The sequence below is a fragment of the Gymnoscopelus microlampas genome (genome assembly GCF_963454915.1).
Source record: "Gymnoscopelus microlampas genome assembly, chromosome: 11".
Classification (NCBI taxonomy): domain Eukaryota; kingdom Metazoa; phylum Chordata; class Actinopteri; order Myctophiformes; family Myctophidae; genus Gymnoscopelus; species Gymnoscopelus microlampas.
The window spans coordinates 35,987,551-35,997,728 of NC_139948.1; the positions used below are offsets into that span (position 1 = coordinate 35,987,551).

The 10,178-nt window shown below is 42.6% G+C and overlaps 1 protein-coding gene across 1 annotated transcript in view; it reads right to left on the reverse strand.

Annotated features, from left to right (window-relative positions):
- pde4a (phosphodiesterase 4A, cAMP-specific) overlaps nt 1–8,349 on the reverse strand; it is a 65,607-nt gene extending 57,258 nt beyond the window's left edge. The window contains exon 1 of the mRNA XM_084073052.1: nt 7,471–8,349. Within this exon, the coding sequence (XP_083929178.1) occupies nt 7,471–7,754 (284 nt within the window). The 5' untranslated portion in view covers nt 7,755–8,349. The remainder of the gene's footprint in view (nt 1–7,470) is intronic.
- Between the last annotated feature and the right edge of the window lie 1,829 nt (nt 8,350–10,178).

The window sequence follows — 10,178 nt, forward strand, 5'->3', positions numbered from 1 at the left end:
CTTTTTTCCAAAGCTCACACACATCGGTACACAATAATACATTACACATTATCTCCGTGGTTATGCGATCAAGATGTATAGGTCAGATTTTTCAGATTCCATTCCGGTTCCGGACATTTTTAATGCCCTGGCTAGGCAACCCGGCCAGGCTGTCTGCCTGCGCTCTGAGGAGTGCACTTTTCTCCTTTTTTTATTGCATCTTGATCTACTGTCTGTATACTTAATGTTTCATGAAAAGCACTTTAAATTGCCTTGTTGTTGAAATGTGCTATACAAACTAAACTTGCCTTGCCTGCCTTGCCTTGTTTATAAATCTATGTTTCTGTGGACACATCCAACAGCTCATTACAAATACTAGACTTGACTTTTTCACCGCCCACTAAGTCTCACCAAAGCACTTCTCTCTCTACCCGTCTGTCTACTTTGCCAAGACATTAGCTGCAAAAAATAGCCTTTTGCATGCGTGGATTACATAGATTATCAACAAGTTCCATGTATACATTTCCTGGTTCTTTTCAGAGACGTAATTCAATATGAAGTCAATGTAATGCGAAGGCATAAGGCCCTGTCTACCTGATACATCAGGATTCCAGTATGTTCTTATTCACACATTTGCCAGAGAAGCATGAATAAGCACGCAGCCTACATGACTTGTCGGAACAAGTAACCAAATGCACGCATTTCAGCACTACAGGGAATGAACAGCGACGTACACACACACAATGGCAGTTAGCACGCACGCACGCACGCACACGCACACACACACACACACACACACACACACACACACACACACACACACACACACACTGCACGCACAATGGCAGTTAGTGTACACTGACACTTGCAAAACGCAATACTGTTCATATAGAATGCAAAATACCAGCAATTCTTTAAGATTAGTCTAAAAAGGATGATGTTAGCCAGGTGACGTAATGTTACTTGGTTGTATAGACCCCTTAACAGACGATGTCACACTGGCTCCAAACGTCATACTGGCTCCAAATGAAACCCATTCTGTCAGGTCTCGCTAGGACGCGCCTCACTAGCCAACACACAAGAGGGGGTTGCGGTGCGTGCCCCGAAACAACAGGTTGAGAATTGATTGCATGAAACAATCACCTGTGCATCCAGTCTCAATGTTAAACAAATAATTGGTCTATACTCACAGGATAACAGGAGACAGAATAATGTTAGTTTCCCCAGCTTTACATAGGGTTCCCCTGATTACCCCCAGGTGGGGCCCAGTGGCTGACGACCAGCTCCACTCTGCCAATCATCGTCACACTAACATTGACAAAATTTGACGCTTGCTAGAAGCTCTCTGTAAACTAAAGTTATAGCTAGCATGTGACACACCAGAGCGTTATGGTTCCTAGTACAGACGTGAGGCTTTTTATTTTTAATGATACAGGTAACATAACATGTGGATCACATCCATTGATCACATGCATCTAAGGAGGTCAAGCATTACTTCCAAACCACCTAAGACCCACTAAGTGCAAACTTTGGAGGACGGAACAAATCAGTGAAATGATGCCATGTTATGTTATGTACAAGGCAAGCTACAACTATTTGCCATACCTAAAGTAGCCTATAGACTATGAGAATGAGAATAGAGAAGAATGAAAAAGTCAGATAACGGAACAACGATATCAAATATCCATTATGTAAATAGGCTATAAAGAGAGTAAAACTCAATATACATTGTGGGTTGATAATTAATAGGCCTATATTATTTCAATCAGCAACTGTCGCCCCTCTATGACCGGAGGAGTGTGGGAAAGCACAAATCTGTAAGTTTAAGAAATGAGACTGAGAGCTTGCAGATTGTACTGCAGTCAATGAAAGCGTGATAGCACTCTCCCCATTAGTTAAGGTCCTATGGGAAATATATTTATATTGTGAGAGAGAAGAGGCTTGTATTTTATAACACTGTTTCCCAATAGTTCTATTAAGGAAGAAAGCTTTCGCTCTTCTATCACATCCATCTACAGGAACCAAGGATTGGATCTGTGGTTAATGAGATTAAAGCGGTATATCAAATCATAAAGACACTCAATAGAATACTAGATCCCAAAAACTGTTCCGAAAAACTGTCTTTTTTATGAAACCATAGGTGTAAAATGAATTCAATTATGATATGACCATCAGAAGAATTAGAAAAGATGCCCATGCATAACTTGCCATATGGTTGGCAAATTTCAATTGGACATGCACAGAAGGTGAATTACTGATTGTGCCATTGGGGAGACATGGTTTTACATATACCTCCTTGCACGATGAGGCAATGACATCACATGTGTCAGACTGGGGTATTTTTGTCTGCTTAAACTTAAACGGTTGCATTTGCCCATCAATTGTCCACATTAAATAACTACTCCGTGAAACAGACATGGCGACTGCAGCAAGTAACATTACACCAACAAAAGCTGTTGATATATTGTGTTTGTTTATATTGTGCAGTGCACATACCTCAGGCAATGTTTTAATACATTTCTCTTGCGATTTTGAGGAGGGGAGGCGGGGACATAGATTGGTGAAGCAATAGGAAGCGGCGCTGGTACAGAGCGCAAGGCTTTGGATCCGCCCTTCAAGACCTTCGAAAGGGCTGGCTCCTCCAGTCTAGACAAACACAGACAGACGTCTGGTGTACTGTCAAATATTTTGGTAGCATTTGAATGAAGACTAATGGCGATATCGATGTTAATTGATGTAACACATTTTGAAAATAATAGCAAAACATCGGAAATGACCATAGGTTGCAGTGAGGCAAACCCTTGTTACACATCAGCGGATGTGATGTCACCTACTGTATGGTGAAATTTAAATGATATTGAGGAAAAGGTATGTTTATGCTTAGAAACCACTCCCGTTTGCCAATGATGACCAGACTTCATTAATGTACAATGAATTGAACATGACCATAGAAAATGTGGATTATTTTTTACCTCAAATCCGTGCAGCTAATTATGAGATATAAACATCACATTTGTGGCTGAATATTCTACGACTTTGCAGAGAAGCTCTGAACTATAGCTTCTGAACACATGCACCATGTTTGGATACAATAGCTCAGGCCTGACAACAAGTCCCAGGTTCAATTTCTGAGCCCAACAGACCCTTGCTGAATGTTACTCCTCGACTCTCTCCCCATTTCTATTGAAATAAATGCAGAAAAGCCCCAAACATATATTTTAAAAAATCTACTTAAGACACCATCAGACTATAGTGCTGTTTAGTCTGGTGATTTAGTGTTGTTGCAACCGGCGATGGTCAAGTTTGTTTGACAGCTTATGCTTTCAGTGATTGTCATTCTGGGCACTGTTGCAATGATTGCTGTGTCCAGCTTTGAGTATTGATTTACTTTAAACTTTGACCTCAATGCTGTCTCTGTTGTCTTGAAAAATATAGAACGCCATTATCTACTGCTGTTAAATTAGTTTTTCTTTCGTCTCTGTAACTCTATAAAAAATGATTCTACACATAATATAGACATATTGGACAGAATTCAAAATGGCAAATAATCCAGTAGAAAATGGGTGTGGCCTTTGCAGATTTTAAACCACCCAAGGAATACAGGGGAAAAAAATGTTTTTGTTTGTGAGACTTACTGTTCAAAGGTTAGATGCCAAAATGTAAAGTTTGTTAATATAGCGCTACCATCTGGCCAAGCGGTAAATCAATTTGTAGTAGTAGGTGTAGTAGGTGATCGAGATTTAGTGGGTGATTCTATATCCTATGGATCAGATGGTATTGGCCAAAACATAACGTTGCTTGAAGAGATGTCCGATAATAATCCGGTCTACTTTTTTGGAAACACTGGTATGATTGTCTCCTGTAATAGCTGATGTTTTATGATGGTGTTCTTTTTGTATATAGTGTTTTTATGTTGTGTGTTTGAATGGACCCTTGAGTCTGCACAAATAAAGTTGATTGATATCCTAAATATTGAATCAGGACAATTGGCATATGAAATTACTCAGAATGGGATCAAATAAACTTGTTCGGGACAACATTTTATGACTCACTAGGGATGAGGCAGAAACCATTTGGATTAGGCAAATTGCAATTTTGATTGCTTTCATGACAAATGCTCAACGCAATTGAAAGCAAAGCTCCAGATCATGGAAGTTTAGAATAACGAAAAACGGGCTTGCTCTTGTGAGCTCTAGAGTCCTGTAGCCGATCTACAAGCTCACAACGCCTCGCAGTGCAAGCCGCTGTGAGCTTGTATCGGCTATTTTCACAATTTTTATCTGGAACCGAGTCAAACTAAATTGAATGCCTAAACTCCTACATTCCAAGTGCTTGTCAGGGTGTTCAAATATGATTATTTTGGGGGGGTGCCCTTTGGGGGGTCCCCAGTTCAAATATGATTATTTGGGGGGGGGTTGGGTTGGTCACGGCCTGAAAAGGTTGAGAACCACTGATCTAGAGAGGCTAGTCTGTTGCTAGGACAAGTCAACTGGCTGACCAATAGAGTGTCGCAGCGAGATTCCGGAAGATGAAGCTGCTATAGCTGCCTCCCAAAGCCTGCATGCATGAGCTCAATGCAAGCCATAGCCATGGGCTAAAACAAGAGCTGTCGGATCCAAATAGTTGTTCATGAAGCCGCCAAAGGCACCCTGGCTCACAGCTTCCATTATTCCGCCATTTTTGCCACGGAACCCCCCCCCCCTCCCCTCCCCTCCCCCAACTGAGATGTGGCTCAATCCGCACACTATGTTGTGCACAAGCCACTCATAAACACACTCACAAATAGAACACACTACATCTTAGCGTACACCACACGAGTACCCATGCACACATCCTCCTGAATGCTTGATCACTGTGCACTGCACTGCAAACACAAGTCATTCCAACATGACCTATGGACGGTGCACAATAAAATCCAATGGGTTCATTGATTTTAAACGTGTGTATGTGTGGCACAAAAGTTATATGCTGACCCAGAATTCCCAGAAACACATACAAACAATCTCACACACACACACACACACACACACACACACACACACACACACACACACACACACACACACACACACACACACACACACACACACACACACACACACACACACACACACTCACACACACAGTCAGTCACACACACACTTGGGTGGACTTGCTGCTCTCTCCCCCCCTCTCTCTCTATCCCATCATGATGTGCCACCCACGGAAGGAGTAGGGCAGTTCGAGTCACAGTCACGGCGCACTGAACGCTTGGACCGCCTCAGAGCTCCTGTGGACTAAAATACAACTCCAATCAGCTGGCCCTATTCCCCGGAGCCTGCTGCAGAGGCTGTCTGCTGCATGTGGCACAGAGAAAAATAAAGAAATCAATAAATCAATGACAGGACAGGAGAGACGCCAGGACTGGGTTCTTCCCAAAAGCAACCTTGGGGGCACACCACATTCACAATGCTGTGTTATTACTGTAATAATCACCCTGTTTACTGTTACTGCCGGTCTGCCGCTCTGGAAGTCAAGCCTTCCTCAATTGACTTGGAAGGGGGAGAACAAAAGAGACTCATAGACCCCAATGTGGAGTTACAGGTCCTATAGTATATACACCCATACTGGAGGAACCATAAGATACTGTGTTAAGAGACATGAATCAGGAGGAGGGAGAGAGAGGGGAGAGGAGAGAGAGAGAGAGAGAGAGAGAGAGAGAGAGAGAGAGAGAGAGAGAGAATACTAGTTGAAAAAGGAAAGAATCATATAAACGGTGAATCAGAATGTGTCATGGTTTAAATTGGAATTGGGATACTCTGAAAGATAGTCTATATTAGGCCTAATATGGCTCTAAATGAGAATAGAGTAATTAGACCAAAACAATGTAAGGGACACCAAGTCTGTGATGTGAGTGAGTAAAATCATTTGTTGGGAAATTAAACAGGATATTTGTTGTGAGGGGAAGGAGTGACATATTGTTTCATGACTCATCCACTGAAATATCTTTCACTGAGCTCTCTGCTATGCAGTAATCCACTGCTTGAATAACGTTTTGATTTTTACCGCTTTGATGCTAGATACAGCTGGGTGAATGTAACCTACATAATGTATACTTTTAATATCACAAAGTCCACCGGTGTCTGTCAACACAGGACAACACAGGACACACAGCCAGGACCTCATGGAAATAATCCTGGGCTTTTTTGGGTTATCCTTTTAGTATCCTTTTGTATACAACTGTATCACTGTACCTTTTTTGCAAACTGTTAATAATGTATTCAATCAATCAATCAAAACCATGTCCAACAGATTTCCAGCCTCATGACAAAAAATAGACTATCATCTTTTCTTTCTTGCTTTTTGGTAAAAAGCCCATATATTGCAGGTGGAGCATAGCCATGATTAAAAAAAATGAAAAAAATAAAATAAAATAAAAAACAACACTTGATAGTTCTGATTCCAATTGTTTTTCCTTATAAAGAGCCAAGTTCTGCCAACATGGCCCACAGCCAGGCTATAGGGGGGTACAGAATGGAGAGCGCGCAGCGTTCATGTCCTGTGAGGCAGCATCATGCACGAACGAACGCACCCACTAGACCTTTGATGCCATTAAAACGACACTGCCATGTCTCTTATCAAAGCTCGGTAGCCTACATTTGACATGCATACGCTCCATAAACGTTTATTGATATTTGCCGAAGCTGCTTGTGTGTTTGAGTGGGCGGGCTGCAGTCCGAGTCGAGTCCGACTGAGCGCTTCAAACTCATCCTATCCAAGACGCATAACGCATCACCACCGTGGTGAGCCCACGCACGCGTCCCGCCTCCTAATACAGAATCCTTCATATTAGTTAAACCACAAGTCGGGAATTCTGAATTATTATTACTCACTCATTAAATGCGTGCATGTGATGTCCCCGGTTTTACGCACAAGCCTATATGCCTTGTGGAGACATAGCTGTCGTCTGTCATGACCATCATGGATGAACTTCAACCTGGTGTTTGCACTTTCTCCCTTTTTGGCCCGTACATCTACATAAACGTTCATATTTAAAATATAAAGTGCTTACCCCATGGCCACGGATGTTACAATTATGTTCGGGTCCTCAGAAGTACCCGTATCTTCCGTATTGTTCAATAAAAAAGCATTTTCATCCGATCGGTGGTTATTTTCTCTTAAGGTTATGATGTATCAGAGTGCAATACACATCCCCATCGATGGGGTCACGAAGTTGAAAGCATATGACAAAATACGGAGAAAATGGCCACTGATCGGATTAAAATGCTTCTTATTGAACAATACGGAAGATGCAGGTACTTTTGAGTGCCCGAACATAATTGTAACATCCGTGGCCAAGGCATAAGCACTTTATATTTGAAATCTGAACGTTTAATGTAGATGTACGGGCCAAAAAGGGCGAAAGTGCAAACACCAGGTTGAAGTTCATCCATGATGACAGTCATGTATCAGGGCTACAGTCGGGGTATGCACTGAAAACCCTCAGCCTACCGTCTGTTTCCAATGGACGTGGTTCCATGGAAGGAGGATGGCCAGGACATCCGAGACTTCCTCAGCCCCGGTCTGTCGCTTGTATCCACGGCGTTGGAGCGCTCGATCTGCCGGTGGTGGTGCCGGTCCGTGTCGCTGTATCCACGGTGTTTGATCTTGATAGGAGTCCGGGGTTGCCTCCAGAGATGTTGGGGAGGCTTTAGGGTCGCTTGTCCTTCTCGAGGAACGGGGAGCGAAAGAGAAAGGCTCTTCTTCGGACATGGTGGTGGTGGTACTTCCATCATAGTGCAAAAATTATAAAGATCCCCTTTTTATCTGAACTTATTGACAAAATAATAGTTATGGCTATATTCGTTTAGGCCTACTTAGAAACAAACAAAACCCAAGGCTTCATCATGTCCGTGGCTGTCACTTGATCTCTGTGGCCCCGTGGTGTCCAATCAAAGTAACCAAGTCCAGCTCCGTCCAGATTTAAATCTTAATTGGTACCTCAATAACATGAAGAAAAAAAACACCAGCTATCACAGTGGTGACATGATGAAACTGGCAGTTGTCCGTCCATGCATTGGTCTCGTAGTTTTGTCTCTCTTAAGCCAAAGATCTCCAATGTTCTGCTGTGATCCTGCCAGTCTACCCATGCAGTCATTGATTTATCCAAGTGTTCGGCGATGATGAGCGACGACTCTCACCGACGCTGCTGCTCCTCCTGAACTTTGAATCCTCGTCGCCCATGGCGCACGGCATCAGTTATTTGAAGAATGTAATATTGCTTTTATCATCAACCCTCTTATTGCAGAGACACACAGCCTGCCGCTTGGCTGCTGCATGCGCGGTGTGGTGGGTATTGTGGCTGCCTGTACATGTCTGTCTCCTGATCTGCTCTGCTCGCTTTGACAGTCCAAGGCAATCCGCTGTTTCCAAAGTAGGCTACGGGCTATTTGAAAATAGCCGACCTACAAGCTCACAACGCCTCGCGACGCTGCGCGTTGTGAGCTTGCAGATCTGCTATGTTAAAAAAAAAAAGGGAAAAAAGAATCTTAGGGAAAAAATGTGAACATTTTTACAACACAAATCCCTGGCAAAAAATATTTTCAGATGGGGGGGTTTGTGGGCAAAAACATTTTAATTCAGGGGTCCGTGACACAGAGCTCTACGGCGTCTCCGTGCGCGCGTAGTCTCTACCCCGCATCAGTGGCGACTCATCCATGAAAATGCTGGATCCAATCATTTCAGTGCGAGGTTAAATTGCACTTTAGCAGACAGTGACAATCAATCTCTCATCAAATCATGATTATCTATATGATTGAACATATACACCAGAACCCATGCGATCCTTATCTGTTCTCTGCACGCCTTCCCCTCCTGCTTCTGTTTCTCCACAATACATCATCAAAAGTGAAATTAACAATGGTGGTGAGTCCTGTGATCCTTCTTATGGTTGGCCATATGGCCATATCTTACCCATTATGAGTTCGACGACAAAAATGATACATGAATGAGAATGAATGCTTGGCCACAAGAGCTCCCCCCCCCCCCCCCCTCTCCCTCTCCCTCTCCCTCTCTCTCTCTCTCTCTCTCTCTCTCTCTCTCTCTCTCTCTCTCTCTCTCTCTCTCTCTCTCTCTCTCTCTCCTCTCAAGTGCACGCGTGGTTGGTTGAGGCTTTGAGCGTTTGTTGTTCCATCATTTGTTTGTCTGGGCAGATTGTATGGCTATATGTTGTGCATTGCGCATTTCTGGAGATTTGGAATAGACTGGAAATGAACACAAATTGTTCAAATTATGTAATTTAGGTGAGGGGTTTAGAAGTTCAAACATGTTATTCACAAATGGCAGTGAAGAATTTACCTAATTTTCCCTGGATGTCATAGTTAGGCTATCACTTGTGATTTGATTGGCTAATCTGCCATAGTGATGTAGTTTCGGTTGCTAGTGATTATAAATCATCACACCAGAACACCATGTCCCAAAGCCAGAGCTGGATCCCTGATCGGGCCTGTTGGTCCCAGGCCCAGGGGCCCAAAGGTCAGGATGCCCCTCTAGAAAATTAGGCCAACTGAGACCCACTGTTTCAGGTCCTGGCCCTGAATTTCAAAAGCTGAACCAAAAACACACCACTTAGAGGTACATATTCTGAACAGGAAAAGTAGGGGCCCAGGCTCATTCAAGAATAGATCAGAATAGAATGTTTTCTGCCCATGGACTCAACAGTCTCAAGAATGGCTCTGCTTTTATGCATGGTAGTCTACACATGGTAGACATTAATTTCTTTGTTTGCTTTTCTCAGACTGTTGGTTGGAAAAATCTACTCTGTGATTGATTTGTGATTTGTTTGAAAGTGTCTATCCAAGTTCCCTTTCTCCGCCATTACTGTGTGCAGTAATCTTTACCATTGAGCTAATAAAAAAAAAGCTGTTCTGCTTGCTCGGGGGATAAATTGAATCTTGACCATCAGGTCAAACTTCGTGTCAGATCCTGTGTCTAGGTGAGACATGACCTTTGACACGATCTAAATGTCTCAATAGAAGAGCAGGGGAGACAAAATACAACCACCACAATTGTATTAACATACTCTACCATACAGATGGGACCAAATTACATTTTATTCATTAAAAATAAGTTAGTGAGGCTTTAATGATGAATTATTAATTATTAACTATTAACTACATATTAACTATTAATCATTAATAATTAATAATAATAAGTTAGGG